Here is a 17,775-nt window from a genome sequence, read left to right on the forward strand (position 1 = left end):
AAAATTGTCTCAAGCTGGTTTCCCCTTATTCTTCTACAATAAGTCTTCCATCCCTATTCATATCTGCTCAAAGTGATCTTTCCAAGGTCATCAGTGACCTCCATATTGTTAAGAATGACCTTTCATTCTTCCTCACTCCTCTTCTCTCTCTGATGTTTTTGACATTGACAAATATTCACATCTACTTGTCCCCAAGGAGTTAGTGATATTTCGCTGTTTTGGTTCACCTACCTCCATAACTAACCCTTCTGATTTTTTTTTCCATTTTTGAACCCTTTCCAAGTTAATTCTCAGCTTTTCGCACACTTCCCTATATGCTCTCTCCTTTAGACCACTGATTTGTTCTCAGAGTTTTATCTAATATTAATGACTACTCAAGTTATGTCTCTAGCCGTATCTGCTCTCCCAAACATTATTACTCTGTCCCTACCTACTAATCACTTCTACTTGAGTGTCCCATTGCTACTTCAAATTCTGCATGTTCAAACCCAATTGCATTCCTTCAGCCCTATATCCTCTTATGATGGGAAGATAAATAATTACACACCCTTTGATCTCAAGGAGTTTAACAGTTAGTAGAGGAAGGCAGTTAAATTGGGAACACAGGTAAGTATGATATAGGCAGAATCGGATAGATGTAAAGGAAAGGTCTTGACAAAGCATGATGAGAAATTCCTTTCATTAGGAAGAGTTAATGTTGGAAAAAGCAGAGAAAGCCTTTTTGTGCAAAGGAAGAGATCTATGTTGATGGTCAAAAGATGCAGGATACTGCTACTGTTGTGGCTGGACATTTTGATTCCTAATATGAGTAGAAAATAATGTTAAGAAATACACTAATAAAATATGTATATGAAGGAACAGATTTCAGATCAGATTTGGACAATTTTGGGGAGAAAATGATCTGTGGCATAGATTTGAAAACTTGGATCTCTCTCAGCGAGGTAGAGTGATGCCTCATTTGTATGAAAATAATTTAATATTAAATTTTAAATTAAATTTAATATTGAAAGAGGTAGACACAAATCTTTTACTTATTAAAAACTAGACAAATGTAATCATGAAGATACAAGATGGAAGACCAAGTTGAGATCCTCAAAGCTATAAGCATAGTGTGAATTTGCATCTGTTTTATGGTTCAAGAGAATAAGACTAAGAAAATGAGAAATCATAAATATTTGAAGACTGAGAAATAACCTAAAAAGTCTGTCATCTTTCCTGGGGAAATTTGGGGAGTTTTGATTTTTCTTTAAAGTAAAGGGTGAGTCGCTGAGAGTCAGGACTGTGTCATTTAAGTCACTGAAGACCCAGTAACATCAAGAGAAGCAGACAGGGCAGATCACTGCTCTTGGAGTTCAGATACTGACTTGATAGGCTCAGCGGAGTGATTCGTGATTGGTCAGAGAAAGAATTGACCTATTGAGAAATGCTATTGCCTCTCGGTCCCACAGAGATGGAGAAGTTGCTCTCTGCTTCCACCTCTGGCCAGAGGAGGAAAAGTGGAGGGGACTGGTCAGCTGCTTTATCTTCCAAGATGAATTGGAGCCCTGCTGTTGTGATCTCTGTTCTTATGGGACAGAGAATTGGACAGGATAGATGAATAACTGTCTGGGATGATCTGTATAGCTCAGAAAGAGCCAGTTTGATGAGCTTTGCAATTATTTAAGTTAAAGAGAGCTGCTACACTCATTTTTGCTGTTGAGTTGTTTCAGTCGTGTCCAACTCTTCATGACCCCATTTGGGGTTTTCTTGGCAAAGACGCTGGAGTAGTTTGCCATTTCCTTCTCCAGATCATCTTACAGATGAGGAAACTGAGGCAGATAAATGTTAAACAACTTGTCCAGAGTCATATAGCTAGTAAGTGTCTGAGGGCAGATTTGAACTCAGGTTTTCCTGACTTCAAACCCAGAGCTCCATCTACCGCAGCTTTCCACTCTTTTACCATGGATTTTGAATACTCTGATAGGAAAGTTTGCTCTGCATTCACATGTGTATTGTAATATATTTTACTATTTATTTATTTACTTTAACAGGTTAGCATCTATAATATTTCTTTTGCTTGATTATTTAACAAATGGTTATGTTTAAGGTCTAACAGTTTCATTATTGTGAATAACTGGCCATATAAATTTCATGTATGGTAAAGACAAGTTACCTTGTCATATAGATTGTTGTATAGATTGTAGAAGACTGTTGTACGGATTGCATACTCATTATATACTGATTGTATTCATGGTTCTACAGATTGTAAACTCATTGGATTGGGGCTCAGTGTGGTGAGTAGGGAAAGTGTACTTTTTTTTCAACACAATAACTCTTAGGACCCTGAGAGAGTTTAAATGTTATTTCATATATAGCTTTCTTTGTATATATTTGTTTGCATGTTGCAAACTTCTCGAGGTCAGGGATTGTGTTTTGCCTCTTTTTGAATCACAAACACTTTGAAAAATACCTGGTATATAGTAGGCATTTAATAAATGATTATTGATTGAATGATGTAACTGTGCTGATGGTCAATTACTGGTAACTTAGATATGCTGTATCACAACAGGTTGGAGTGATCAAAGCAAACTCCGAAAGAAATAGAGTGTTTCACTTGCTTATCTGGGAAAGGGAACATGAATTTATTAAGCAACTACTATGTGCCAGGCATTGTGCTTTATAAATATTATCTCATTTAACCCCCATAGCAACCCTGGAAGTAGGTGCTATTGTTACCCCCATTTTATAGATGAAGAACCTGAGGCAAACAGGTGAAGTGACTTGCCCAGGATCACATGGGTTGAAAGTGTCTGAGGCTGGATTTGACTCAAATCTTCTTGACTTCAGGTCCAGTGATCCAACTACTCCCCACCTAGAGGCCTAGGAGACCTAGGTATGAGAGGTGTGAGTCTTACACAGTATGAGTAGTGACTAGACTCCCAAGTATAGCACATATTTCTGGTGATACATTTGGAAGACACAAAGATTATAAGCCTGGATGACTAATGGCACCATTAAGAGAAACAGGGAGGCTGGGAAGCAGCTTTGGGGAGAAGAGGCTGAGTTTGAGTTCTGAGTGGGACATCTAGACTGGCCCCATGTCAAAGAACATACCATTATCTTGGTAGGGTCAAATTCTACATGATGTGCAATATAAAGGATACTGAAGGAAAGGTTCATCCATATAGGAAGGTATTTCTCTGCCAATATGGGCTGAGGCAAGGGAATAGCATAGTGGAGGAGTCTATGGTGATGATACTGCCTTCTTGCTTGTGTTAGAGATGGCCCACCATATTTGTTGAAAACCCTTCCCTATTTTTAAAGAAACATACCCAATATACCATTACCTCCAAAGTACCCCCAGAAAAGAGGTTCACAATGTCCAAATAGGATGATAAAAATAAAATAAAATTGGGAAGATGAACTTGACCTCACACACTGCCCCCCATATTTGTCCTGACAACTCCCCTCTCTCTTTCCCTCCCTCTTACCCTTCCTCCCCCCCACTCTCTCTCTCTCTCCCATCTTTCTCCTCTCTGTCTCCTCTTTCTCTGCTCTCTCCTCTCTATTTCTTTCTCTCTTCTTTCTCTTTTCTCCCCATCTCCCTCCTGTCTCTTTCTCCTTCATCTCTCTCTCCTCCATCTTTCCCTTCTTTCTCTCCCCTCTCTCTTTCTCTCCCTGTGTGTCTCTCAGCTTATATCAGAGAAGTAATAACAATTCACATTTATAAAACACTTTGCTGTTAAAAAACACTTTTCTCACAGAAAACTGGTAAATCAGACAAGGAAAATGTTGTTTTCCTTATTTTATAGACAAGGAAACAGGCTCAGAGAGATTAAGAGACATGCCTGTGGTCACAGGAATAGTAATTAGTAGAACTGGACTGGAACGTTGGTCTTCTGTCAGTCCAATGTTCTTTCAATTACACTGTCCTCTTTTTGCCCTTGACATTTTAAAAAATAACCCTAACCTGTGACATGAAATGGACTAATCCTGGCCAGGAAGACTCACTAGGGCTTTGTCATTATCTTCTAGCTTACTTTTGACCAATCCTAAGCTGTTTCTTCCACCTTACATCAGAAGGTGCTCACCCTTCTCTTCTTGGTTTTCAGGGACAGGAATGTCCTTAATACAGGGAGAAACCCTTCTTTCTACCCAGATTCAGGAAGAGCTGAATGAATCAGAAGGAGGCCAAAGGGCTTGCTTGGAGAATTGGCTGCTGATCTCACTATTTATACGTGTTTACTGCATCTCCATCTGTTGTCAGCAGCCGGTCATGAGGAGGAAAAGCCAACTTCTTTTGTTATGACTGTCACAAATTCCAGGACTAGCCCTATATAAGATGAACCTATTAGCCTGATTCTGAGAAAATCTGATACAGCAAAAGAAGTAGGATGTTGGATGAGACAAACTTACAGTTTTCCCTGTTGGACCTATGATGCCTTCTCTACCAAAGGGGCCGGTGTTTCCCTGCAGGAGCAAAATGAAAGAGATCATTTTAAAATCAGATTATCTATATGACAGAAATCCCATAACAACCCCTAAGAACTTATTTCTTGTGTAGAAATAATATTTTGTGGATTATCAGTGGCTTACCATATCCTATACATTACTATATTCTCCCTACCCCAGTACAGATCACCACATCTATTAAATCTTTGCTCAATCAGTGTGAAGTGCTTTCATAAACTAGGATCATATTGATGCTATATTCAGCATTTGATCTAGGAATGCTATCAGACAAAGAACGAAACAAAGTCAAGGAATACAATATTGGAGGAAAGCAATGAATAAACTCTCTTACAATATGCTGAGGCATTGTAAGTTTCAGTTAGTGAAGGTTCAAAGAAATAAATAACAATGGAAATGAGTTTCGTACTTCCAGAATATAAATTCCTTCTGAATGAGGTCGGCTTATCTGGGGCAAATATTGTTTTCGAGTTCTTGTTCACGTCGTCTGTTCTCTTAATTGTTCCTTACTGACATCATGAATACATGCATTATTATTGTTCTCAAGAATTTACAAGTCAATTTTTTTTTTTGCAACAAGCTTTGGAGCTTACAAGGTTACATTGGATATATTTTTATATGACTGCAAGTTATACCTGATATTCTATGAATTTATAAGATGTCAAGCGCATTACTGAGGGCAGACCTCAAAGTCTGAAGCATATCATTCCCAGTTATTCAACAGTATATCGAGTAATCTGCCAATCACAGAGGCAGGATCTTAAAATAAACTTTGTTTGGGTATCCACTAACTCTAGACCACGCATCCTAACAGAAGGAAAGTGGAATATATATATACACATACACATATATGTATATATATACATACATATATGTATATATGTATATATATATCTATATGTATAGATATATATATGTATAGAGATCTATCTATCTATCTATCTATCTATCTATCTATCTATCTATCTATCTATCTATCTATCTATCTATCTATAGATATATATGAACACTTGGTTTCCTTTCTGCCCCAACTGACTACTCCCTGTTGGCCTTCTTTGCTGAATTTTTACTTTTGATCCTGCTCAGTAATGGCAGTGAACCTCATGTCTCTGTCCTGGGCCTTCTTTTCTCTCTACAATCTTTAATTTAATGTCCTCAACAGCTCCCAAAGGCTCAAATATTATCTCTGTGCAGCTGACTGCCATATCCAGTCCTAGTCTGTCTCATGAGTTTCAGTCCCATAGAATAAGCATTCAGACATTTCAATCTAGATGGCATCTCAGAATCAATAGGTTCAGAATCACAGAACTCAGTGATTTTTCCCTCTCTTCTGGACTTTCCTATTATTGTCAGAAGGGCAGCTAGGTGGCACAGTGGACAGCACATTGGGTCTGGAGTCAGGAAGACTTGAGTTGAAATACAACCTCAGACATTTACTTAACTCAGCAAGTCACTTAACTTTATTTGCCTCAGTATCTTCATCTATACAAAGAGCTGGAGAAAAAAATGGCAAATCACTCCAGCATCTTTGCCAAGACAACCCAATTGAACATGACGGAACAACAACAATAAATTATTGTCAAGGGCACTATGATCCTTCCAGTCACCCAGATTTATGATGTTGGTGTCATCCTTCATTCCTCATTCACCCATGTGGGTGGAACAATGGATAGAGTGCTGGGCATGGAGTCGGCAAGATCCAAGTTCAAATCCAGCCTCAGACACTAACTGGGTGGCAAATATCTTAACCTCCATCTACCTCTGTTTCTTCATCTATAAAATAGAGATAATAATAGCACCTACCTCTCAGGGTTGTTGTGAAGATGAAATGAGATAATATTTGCTTAGCACAGTGCCTGGCACACTGTAGGAACTACATAAATGCTATTATCATCAACCCACATATTCAGTTTCTTTTCAAATCTTTGTTGTTTCTGTCTCCACAACAACTCCTAAAGAGTCATCTCTCTTTTCACACAACCACTACCCTAAGTCAAGCCCTTATCACCCGTACCTGAACTATTTCAATAACCTCTTAATTGTCATTCTTCTCCCAAGTTTCTCCCCACTCCAATCCAACAGTCTCCAAAGTAATTTTCTTGAAGTATAGTCTAATCATGTCATCCCCTACTCAGAAAATGTCCAGTGATTCCCAAGTATCTCTATCAAGGATCAGGTATGGACTCTTCGCTTGAAATGTAAAACTCATGACAACCTCACCCTATACTATATTTTCAACCTCTTACATATCACTCCCCTCCAAACCCTCTCCTCTGACAGGGTAGAGGTCTTTTTCTAGAACTCCTGAGGGGGTATGGATAGAACACATAGGCTAGCCACCACTATTGTACCTCCTAAGCTCTTATCACCTGTTAGAATGACCCACTGAATTCTGGGCCTTCACCAATCATCTTGACTTTTGTCTAGAGGAGAATGTGAGTCAGACAACTTTGTGCATCTCTGCCTCACTTAAATCCAATTCATGAGTAAGTCAACGAATCTATGATTCAGCCAACCTGGATAACTTGAGGTACATGGGCAATCCATTTCTCCTCTTTGTCCTTTTGCACTGATTGTCTCATGCCTGGAATACTCACGCTCTCCAATCCTGCCCTTTAGGGTTTCCTCTTGTTTTTTTAAGACTCTTCAATCATCCCTTTCTGTATGAGGCCTTTCCTCTTCCTACAGATCCCTTTCTCTCCTTGTATCTACCTAGTATTTGTTTGATTAATCTACTTATATATCTATAATTATCTATCTATCTATCCATCCATCCATCTATCCATCCTTGTAGTTTCCCCTTAAAATGTAAACTCCTTGAGGATAGAGACTGTTTTACCTTTGTGTCTCTGGTTCCTAGCTCAGTGTCTGGAACACAGTAGGAACTTAATAAATAATGGATAAATGGAATGGCTGGAAATACCTTTGTGACCTCGGACAACTGCTTAACATCTCCTGGACTCAGTTTCTCCACTTGTTAAATGAAGGGCTCAATCTACATGATCTCTAAGATCCATTCTAGCTCTAAAATTTAATGAAATTATGAAATCCTCCTCTGTCTCCTCAACTTCAAACTTTCTTTTTAGACTTCTTGATGAAAAGCTTCTATAAAAATTTATATTTTAAAAGTACTTTTGGCTCCTGCTAGTTTTCAGGAGGTTTAGCAAGAATGGAAATTACAATGTTAGCAGAGTACAATTAGTAGAATGTGTAACATGAACAAGGATTTGAAGACTATTTGCTATAGATAAACCTACCTCTAGATTGTCCAGCTTGGGATAAAAAGAAATGACTGTAGTTTTAAAAAATATTGTTTAGTTGTATCTGACTCTTTGTGACCCCATTTGGGGTTACTTGACAGAGATATTGGAGCAGTTTGCCATTTCCTTCTTCTGCTCCTTTTACAGATGAGGAAACTGAGGCAAATGGGGTTAAATGACTTGCCCATGGTCACATAGCTAGTAAGTATCCAAGACTGGATTTGAACTCCCAAAGATGAGTTTTCTTGATTCCAAGTCCAGTGCTCTATTCACTGAACTATCTAGCTGCCTTGAAAAAGTATCAACTTTCTATAACTTAACGTATAACAAAAACAAGTCATCAGTGCATACCCAGGGGAGTGATAGAAGCTGCTACTATTTTTTTTCTTAAAAATTAAGTGTTCAAGAACAGAAAAGAAGCTAAAAAAGAATCAGTTTGACAAATCGTATTTTTTAGTATTGCAAAATGAGCTTTATGACTAGTAACATGGAATTTATAGTAAATGAAAATCCCCAGTTATTTCCCAATTAAGTAGAATTTAATTTTACACTTACTATTTGACCAACAGGACCTTTAGGGCCTAGGATTCCAACCATGCCAACATCTCCTTCAGGCCCCTACAAATACATTTATAAACAAAAAGCTTTATCTGTATATGAACATTTAACAAATGAAAAAAACTCACATTAATCTATGAAAACTAATTCTCCAAAAATGGAACATAAGGAAACAATAGAAAACTAGAAATAGAAATAGAAAACTAATCAACAATATCTGATGAAATCCTTAGACTAAATTTTGGAGATTATGAAATGTGAAAAAATTTTAAAAAGGATATACCTATGCACAGTACTTGGCATAAAGTGGCTACCACATAAATGCTTCTTGACTATGCACCTTCTAAAAATGCTACCACATATGATCATGTATGTATCTATGTATGTATAATACATATGCTTCTGTACTTAAAGGAACCATGATTTCTTTGGCATCGATACTTCTTCTGCCAATTCAGATGGCATTGCCTTTATGACTTAGTGATAACTCACATTTGCTTATTATTTTCATCAAAACAGTCCTGGGGGTTTGGTAGTACAATGTTGTCATTATGCCTATTTTGCAAATGAGGCCATTAAAGCTCTGATGAGTTAAGTGATTTGTTCAGGATCACACAGCTATTAAGTGTCTGAATTTGGAATTGAACTTAGGTCTTTTTACTCTAAGTTTAGGTCTTTATCCAGTGCACTGCTTAGATGCTCTAAGGTATCATCTTGGATGAAGGACATATTTTATCATATTACATATATGTGTATAAATATGTATGTATAAATATATCAATAAATCAAATATTACTAAAATGGGAATAGATGTTGACATTCAAATATCTTTTCTGCAGATAGATCAAAACTAGCAGAAAATATGTAAACTTACTTTTGGACCTGGGAATCCTTGGAAACCCATCAAACCTTGGTCACCATGGTCCCCCTGCAATATGAACAGAGATGATGGTGATTATTCCAAACTGATGACCTGCTTGATAGAATGTGTATGTGGCATGCTTCCTTGTTGGCACATACAGACTGCCCTTTCATCCCATGATCTCCATGTGGTCCTTGATCGCCTTGCATTCCTGGGTATCCTCTTTTACCTGGCTTCCCAGGATGACCTGGTAGTCCTTGCTCACCCTGTGGACAAACAGAGAGCTATCATTATCTCAGAAGCAGAATGTTAGAACCCATTACTAGATTGGAGCTTAAATGAATCACATTAGCCTTTTGGTCCAATCATAGAAAGTGTATGTGTGTGTGTGCATGTGTGTGTGTGTATGTGTGATCTCCTCCATGATGATTTTTTTTCTTTTTTCCCCAAATACAGATGAAGAAAAGGAAAACGGTTGGGGGAGATGATTAGATAGTATGACTGTGGGTGTGGGAGAGGGGGCTGCTTGCCTGAACAGGAGAAAAGTTTGTGCAGAGATTGTGACATACAAGTCCTAATTCACTGATTCATCGATTCATTCTGTAATTCATCTGACAAACATCTATTGAGAGACTATTATTGTGTAGAACATTATTAGCTACTGGGAATATACAAGATTGAGATCACATGGTTTCTCCTCTATGGGATCTCAGAGTCTATTAGTTAGATAAGACACAGAGATAACTATAACACATGATGCTATGGCATTGCTGTTGCCTTCTAGGATCCCCAGAATCCCTCAGAAGCTCAGATTATCTAGTCCTACCAATCAGTGAACCTTCCCTTCTCTCCCTCCCCCAACAAATAGAAGAATGGGCCTGGGGCAGTTTCTTAATTTGCCATTCCATAGACTCAGCTTTGTAAGTTGGGGACAATAGCATAGTGATGGAATATGTTTCCCAAGGCTTCTCTGCCACAAATTGTTTTTTCGTTTTTTATTCCTTTCACTTTAGTGCTATTTTTATCCTTCAAACAATTTTACAAAAGTCTAACTGCTCCCAATATGAGTGAGACGTTTTAGAAATTGCAGTTGTGATAAGGGTAGTCAAAATGAAGATGGTGGTTGGGCTGGATCAAAGGCTGTCAAAGTCACAGGGCAAATTTTTCTTAGTCTATAAGGGAGAGACACAATATTAAGACCTGACTAAACTCAGCTACTGCTGGTCTGCACTGAAAAGGAGTCTCTCAGAAAATTCTCAAACATGCTTTAGGGGGCTTCCTTTTTCCAACTTCCCCAACTGCCTTGAGTTTCAGAGAAATTGACACTTTAGGAGTGAAGGCTTCAGGAAGGGGCTTGAAGTGGAAACAGAGGGGTATTGTCACCATTTCGTCATTATCCACATGATTCAGAAGGCGTGGTTGAAGAACACAGGAACAGTTAACACTGTCTTAAGACAATCTTTATACTTTCATGAGGTAGCTCCAGATATGGGGCAGAAACCTCCATTTTGGGGCCAGTTGCAATCTGGACTTGTTACTCCTAGAAGAGTCCACTGTTAGTGAAGTACAACCCACTTGAGAGGTAAACGCTAATTCAAGAGGAAACTGTGATCTTAACTCTAGGAAACTATGCACGTTGCTTCCCCTGTTACTCTGGTCATTTGTTGTTTCTTAGGTTCAGCCTTTAAAGGACAAGATCTATTCCCAAGGCGACACTTCAGGAAGCAGATGGGAGTAACAGTTGAAGTTTAAAACAAGATTTTCTCTATCTTTGTGAAGGAAGCAAATAGCAAGGAGGAAAGGGGATTATAAGAATAAAAAACACCCCAGAAGGTCTACAAACACAGTCACAGAAAATCAGAGGGGAAATGGATCTCACAGACTGTCTAATCAAAATGGTACCCATATAGGTACCAACTCTATAGCATCCAACAAACAGAGATACAACTGTTCCATACAGACCTCCATCTGGTGAGCCCACTACCATCTTCCCAGGTATCCCACTTCGAGATAAGCTCTCGTTGTTAAGGAATGTGGGAAAACACTACCCAACCATCAGTAAATGAACGGCTTCAAAGAAGAATTAGTAAATCCCCTCTGATTGCCATGGTGGGCTGGAAATGGTATGCTAAGGGATTTATCTACTATTCCTTTTCTTCCACTAATTTTTTAAAGAGTTTAACATTTTACCACCTTTTCATGGAACTGTTAATAATAATCTACTCATTTCTTAAAATAGAACCAGACCCCTAAGTTACCTTTGGTCCTGGAGCTCCTGGGGCTCCTGGCATGCCTGAAGAGCCTTTTGCTCCTTGAGCTCCTGGAGAACCAGTTATTCCCATTCGTCCAGTGTTGCCTTTGATGCCCTAAACAGAAAATAGTAAATAATAGAAACTATGAGAATCTCTGTTAGAGATGACTGTCTTCCAGCTTTAGGAAATGCCAGAAGGTCTAATTCCCAAAAGTACTACTCCCTAAAATGTTACCTAGATATTTAATTCTGAGAAAAAATAAATCACAGTGTTAAAAGTTGTAGAGGACTTATTCCAGCTGCTTCATTTGACAGACAAGGAAACAAATATAGAGAGGCTGCTTACAATCATGGCTAGTCATTGGCAGAACTGGACTAAGAGCTTAGGTCTCTTGATTACCAGTGATATGTACAAGGATTGACAGTTAAACCTTAATTTTTCTGAGATATCTTGCTGCTTGAGACGGGGGAAAGGACCAGATGACTTCTTTGTATCCCATTCAATTTTCTTTATTTCAAAAAAATCACTTTTATATTATACCTAGACATAATTTTGCAAAATTAGATAATATAAGGAAATCTATTTATAGAGATTCTGAAAAGATCAGAAAAGGATTTACTAGAAATGGAATTTAGCTTTATATTAATAGAACAAAGTGAACACATCCTTCTTGAACTGTGAACCACTTAAAAAAATGCAGATTCATAGGACATCACAATTCTAAACAACAACTAAAATTTCCCAAATCTTGAAAGATAAATTGATCTTTCCAAGAATGTGTGGGGCAAAAGTATTGTAGATATATACAATGCCTGAATTTAAGTTCCTGAAACCCCAAGTCCCTGGGAGACATAATGGATAGAAAGTTGGTTTTAGAGTCAGAAAGGCCTGAGTTCAAATCCTGCATTGGTATAATCTGGGGATGCGATCCTAAGGAAATCACCTAAACTCTCAATATGTCCCAGGCAATTTTAAAAAACCAAGTTGCCTAATAGTTGTTCATTTTTTGTTGGTAGAATAAACTTTTCTGGCAATTCCCCATAGCAATAAAATCACAATTTGCGTGAAGGTAAAATAAAACAAAATAAAACTGTGTTATTGGGAAGACATACTCTCAAATGACCCCAGTTAGAAAAAAGGGGGTGAAGGTATAAAAATAAAATACTGTAGCTGCATAGAAAATTCTTTCATGACTCAGAATAATCTGAGAAAATCTATTCACAATAGAAAAGAAATCTAAAACTTTTTGTAGTATGAGGAGAAGAAAAAGATGGGTCCCCCGAATGGGAAAGGTAATATAATACCAAAAGATGACAGAGAGAAAGTTTAACTGCTCAGTTTTCTACTTTCATAGCCAAAGATCCTTTAAAAGACAAGAGCTAGTTGTTTTGAAGAAGTTAAATTTTCTATTTCTAGATGATTTTTATTTTATTCCTGAAAAAAATGTTATTGTTCAATCACATCTGACTCTTTATGACCCCATTTGGGGTTTCCTTGGCAAAGACACTAAAGAAGTTTGCCATTTCCTTCTCCAGCTCATTTTACAGATGAGAAAACTGATGCAAACAGGGTTAAGTGACTTGTCCAGAGCCACACCGTTAGTGTCTGGGCTACATTTGAACCTAGGTCCTCCTGACGCTAGTCTTGGAATCCTTTCCTCTGTGTCACCTAGCTGCCTAACTGGGGCAGCTAAGTGGTGCAGTGGATAAAGCACCAGTGCAGGAGTCAGGAGGACTTGAGTTCAGATCTCACCTCAGACACTTGACACTCACTAGATATATGACCTTGGGCAAGTCACTTAATCCCAATTGCCTCATCCTGGGTCATCTCCAGCCATCCTGATGAATATCTGGTCACTGGATCCAGATGGCTCTGGAGGAGAAGTGAGGCTGGTGACCTGCACAGCCCTCCTTCACTCAACACCAAGTCATGTCATTATTTTTCTGATGGCATGGTCTTCTTTGGCAACAAAGGACGAACACACAAGCTGCCTAACAACCTAGAAATGTGATGATCAAATTGCAATTGATGATCTATTAGGAACTGTATAGAATAGGAAAATTTCAGAAATGTGAAGGTAAAGATTTTGCTCTAATTTTTCACTTAGAGAAAAATAATCAGAAAAGCAAGAGAGTTCATGGGGACTGGCTGGAAGAATTAGTGATGTTAGCCAGGAGGAGTGAAGAATTAGGGTGGACAGGATTAGTCTTCAGACATCTAGAGGGCTGTCCTATGCAAAAGAGACTAGATTGATTATGTGTAGCTCCAGAAGGAGGAATTAGGACTGATGGGGTCATAGTTACAGGAAAGCAGATTCTGGCTCAGAATCAGGAAGAATTTTTCAATGATGAGAGCTGTCCAGAAAGGAAATGGACTTCTTTGTGTGGTAGTCAATTCCCTGTCACTGGAAGTATTAATGCAGATGTTAAATGACTGCTTGCCATGTAGTTATTTTAAAGGGAATTCTAATATAGGTGGCTGATTGGAACAAATTACTTCTGAGGTTTAATCCTAAAATTGTACAATCTCATTTATAATTTAAAATATTACTCTCATCAAAAAATAGTTTATGGCATGAATAGCATATGAACATACTGTCTTTAGCAGCATTACTACAATCCTACATCTTTCTAGCAATGCTGAAATCAATGGGAAGTTTTCCTGCATAAAAAATATGACTGGTTCCTAAGAAGTAGTTTTGTTATGGAAACTCTTCTTAAATTTGTTTGGCTATAGATATAGCTTTCACAACACCCAAGCCATGGCCCAGCTTGCCAGAAGTTATCTACCATGAGGGGGATAGTGCAAGATCAAGGTGAAATATAACTGCCTATTCAGCAGTCTCCCTAATTGTTTTATATTCTGCTGAAATTTAAGTCTCAGAGTATAACAGGAGTTAATACTTCCACGTGTTTAGCTCATGTTTTTTTCTGTTAATATGTACTTGTGAGTATCTTGTGTTTATCACTTAATAAATAGCATTTATATAATGTTTTAAGACATGAAGTGTTTTACATAGGCTGTTTTATTTGATCCTCACAACAACCCTTGTGAATTAGGTGCTATTGTTATCCCTATTTTATAGTTTAGGAAACAGAAGTTGAGATAACTTAATTGACTTGACCAAGGTCACACTGTAAAATGGTAAAGTCATAGTTAAGTCATATAATGCTTTAAGGTTTGAAAATTATATATATATCACATCTCATTTTCTCCTTACAATAACCCTGGAAAGTTACCCTCATTTCACAAATGAGGAAACAGAGGTAGGTAGAAGATAAGTGATTGTCCAGGGTCACACAATTAGTAAATGTTTGAGGTCATATTTGAACTCAGGTCTTCTTGACTCTATGTCTAGCTCTCAACCCATTATGCAACCTAGCTATATTTCTCTTGTGTAAGTAATAAACATCCATCTACTCTCCTTTGGGGAAGACCCTAGACAGGAGTCAAAAAGTTTTAGATAAATTGCCTCTAAGGTGCAGACTGGGGGATATAATGAACTGAAGAGAGTGACCAAAAACAGTCCAACCCCTCCTCGTTTGAGGCCAGGTTCTTTCCTGAAACGAGCATGGTCTAAACCTTGTATGTTGGTCCAGAGCAGATGAGCCCCACAGTGGAAAAAAATATAGAGAGAGATCTGATCCCTTAGGAACAGTGTGTTGATATTGTTAAATATATAAGTTCCATGCTCTGAGCTAAGCATTGGAGATGGAAAAAAGAAAAAGCAGCCCTTGGCCTTAAGAAGTTTATATTCTATTAATAGAAGAGGAGACTTTTGGGGAACGGTAGCCAGAGAGGGGTGCTCTGACCTGGAAGTCATGGAGAAGGTGAGTGGGACCATAGGACAATTCATTGACATATCCTTTCCAGAAGTAATGATAATGTTGATTTAATTTTTTAAAGTCACTAATTTAACAAATCAATTGAGCAACAAGTATTTATCCATTGCCTACGATGTGCTAGGCACAAACCTGATCATTTCCATTTACAAAGAGGAACAGAAAAGGAGAATTGTATATGAAATTGCAAATCTTTATTGTGCACATAAGAGTTAACATATGAAAAGTGCTTTGTGAACCTTAAAGAGCTAGCGAAATTCTAGGTCACCATCATTTGTTATTATTATTAGCATTCTTATAGTAATAAGCTTTTACAAAGTATATAATAAATTGTCACAGTAATTTCTGTACTATCCTGTTTGTCTCCCTCAGAACTTCCTTCTTTTTTCTGGATTTATATTTGTTTTATCGATACTTTCTTTTTTATCACTCTTAATAGTCCCTTTCCTCTAAATATCTTCCCCCAGCCAATAAACATCTTCCCTTATTACAAATAAATATATTCATGTAAAAGATATCCACACATTGACTGTGTCAGAAAACATTTATCTCATTCTGACCTTCTAATCCACCAGTTCACTGTCAAGAGGCAGGAAGTAGAATTCATAATCAGACTTCTGTTTGTTTATTACACTGATTGGAGCTTTTCCATCTTTCATAATTGCTTTCTTTTACAGTTTTTAAAACTGTATAGACTGTTTTTACAGTTCTATTTACTTTACTCTGAATCAGGTAAGTAAATTTTCTTAGGTTTCTCTGAATCTATGCTTAGGCAGCGAGGTGGTGCAATTGACAGAACTCTATGCCTGGATTCAAGAACAGTTGAGTTCAAATTTGACTTCAAAAAGGTGACCTTGAGCAAATTACTTAACCTCTGTCTGTTTCTTGTACTGTAAAATGGGGATAATAATAGCACCTCTGCCCAGGGTTTTGTAAGGCTCAAATGAGATAATATTTGCAAAGTGCTTAGCACAGAATGTGGTATATAGCAGGTGTTTAAAAAGTTTATTTTCTTTCTTCAGCCATTTCTTGTATCACAACATTCCGTTATATTTATGGGCTATGATTTGCTCAGCAAGTTTCCAATTTTAATTTTTTTAAAAAAATTCTGAACTTAACACTAAATAAAACAAACATTTCCTTATTGAAGTAAGACAGAGGAAGAGGATTATACATGAAACCTATTGAACATAGCTTTCTTTTCCTTATAAGGATATAATAACTTCAACCTGTTAACTTTCACAGCTGTTCTACTTGTCTATGTCTCATTTTGGCTTTTGTTTTGCTACTTTCCATACAAATTTTTAAACGTTCAATTCATTGACCTGTTCTTTTTCTCTCTTATTGATAAAAGTTTTTAGAGATTCAAAATTTTCCCTAAAGATTGCTGCATCCCAAAAGTTTTGGTATGTTGTCTCGTCATAATTTTAAATGAAATTATGTATTATTTCTACAATTTGTTCTGTGACACACCAATTCTTTAAGATTAAATTTTATGGTCTCTATTAAAGTTTGAATTCTTTATATTGCACTATGGTCATTGAGGATGGAGTTTAATATTTCTGCTTCTCTCAATTTGTTTATGAGGTCTGTATGCTATAGCATGTGACACCTTCTTGTTAAGCTACCATACAAAGCTCAGAAGTACACATAATCCTTTCAATTTCCATTTCATATATCATGTCTCATATTTTTAGGTCCATAATTTCTTATTTATATTTTTGTTAATTTTTTTAGTTCTGAAAGGGATATATCAATGTCCCCAACTATTATATTGTGTCATTTTTTCCTCATAATTTGACTAACTTTTGGATGGTTATACCATTTAGTAAATACATATTAAAGATTGACATTATTTCATTATCTATGTTGCCTTTACATGATGTTAATTGCTTATCTCTTTTAATTATGCTTTTTTTTAACGATTGTTTTGTGCTAATCATGATAGCTAACCCTACTTTTTTTTAATGTCCCTGAATATTTGAATATTTGAATATTTTGAGCATTCCCTTTCTGCATTTGTCCTCCCTCTTAAACACTCCCACTGTGTGTGTGTGTGTGTGTGTGTGTGCACGCGCATGCGCGTGCGCTATCATCATCACTATTCAGCATGATGAATGTTCTAAAACATTTGCTACTAAAGTTAGTTTCTCACTATGAGGGAAAATTGGAGAAAAGTAGCCAAGTATTATCAAAAAATCACACAATATCATATACAACAAAGAAGAAACATTTCTCAAGAACAAGTTATTAAGATGAACATCCTATACAAACTGTTAGCACAATGCCTTGCCAACTGGAGCCACTATATAAATGCTCACTGAAATATTATTGTCTCCTTGGGACTCTTTCCAATAAGTATTTTGTATCTATAAATATCCATTGATGCCTTTAGACAGTATTAATACCTTTCTCTGATGGAATTAAAGGGGAATACCATTGGACAAGCAAAAATTAGGTACATCTTCACAGGACTTAAAAAAAAAAGCAGAATCCTGTATGAATTCAGTCGTTTAAGAGTGTGCATGCCAGGAGCTGCATGGGGAAGAGAC

General features: G+C 37.2%; 1 protein-coding gene across 2 annotated transcripts in view; it reads right to left on the reverse strand.

The window, feature by feature from the left end:
• The window catches only part of COL24A1 (collagen type XXIV alpha 1 chain), a 376,860-nt gene that overhangs the window by 29,397 nt on the left and 329,688 nt on the right, over positions 1-17,775 (reverse strand). For both annotated transcript variants that reach the window (XM_072648923.1, XM_072648922.1), the window contains exons 49-53: positions 11,388-11,495; positions 9,288-9,395; positions 9,142-9,195; positions 8,265-8,327; positions 4,396-4,449 (exon numbers count right to left, since the gene is read on the reverse strand). In XM_072648923.1, the coding sequence (XP_072505024.1) occupies positions 4,396-4,449; positions 8,265-8,327; positions 9,142-9,195; positions 9,288-9,395; positions 11,388-11,495 (387 nt within the window). The remainder of the gene's footprint in view (positions 1-4,395; positions 4,450-8,264; positions 8,328-9,141; positions 9,196-9,287; positions 9,396-11,387; positions 11,496-17,775) is intronic.

Source organism: Notamacropus eugenii, chromosome 2 (genome assembly GCF_028372415.1).
Source record: "Notamacropus eugenii isolate mMacEug1 chromosome 2, mMacEug1.pri_v2, whole genome shotgun sequence".
NCBI lineage: Eukaryota > Metazoa > Chordata > Mammalia > Diprotodontia > Macropodidae > Notamacropus > Notamacropus eugenii.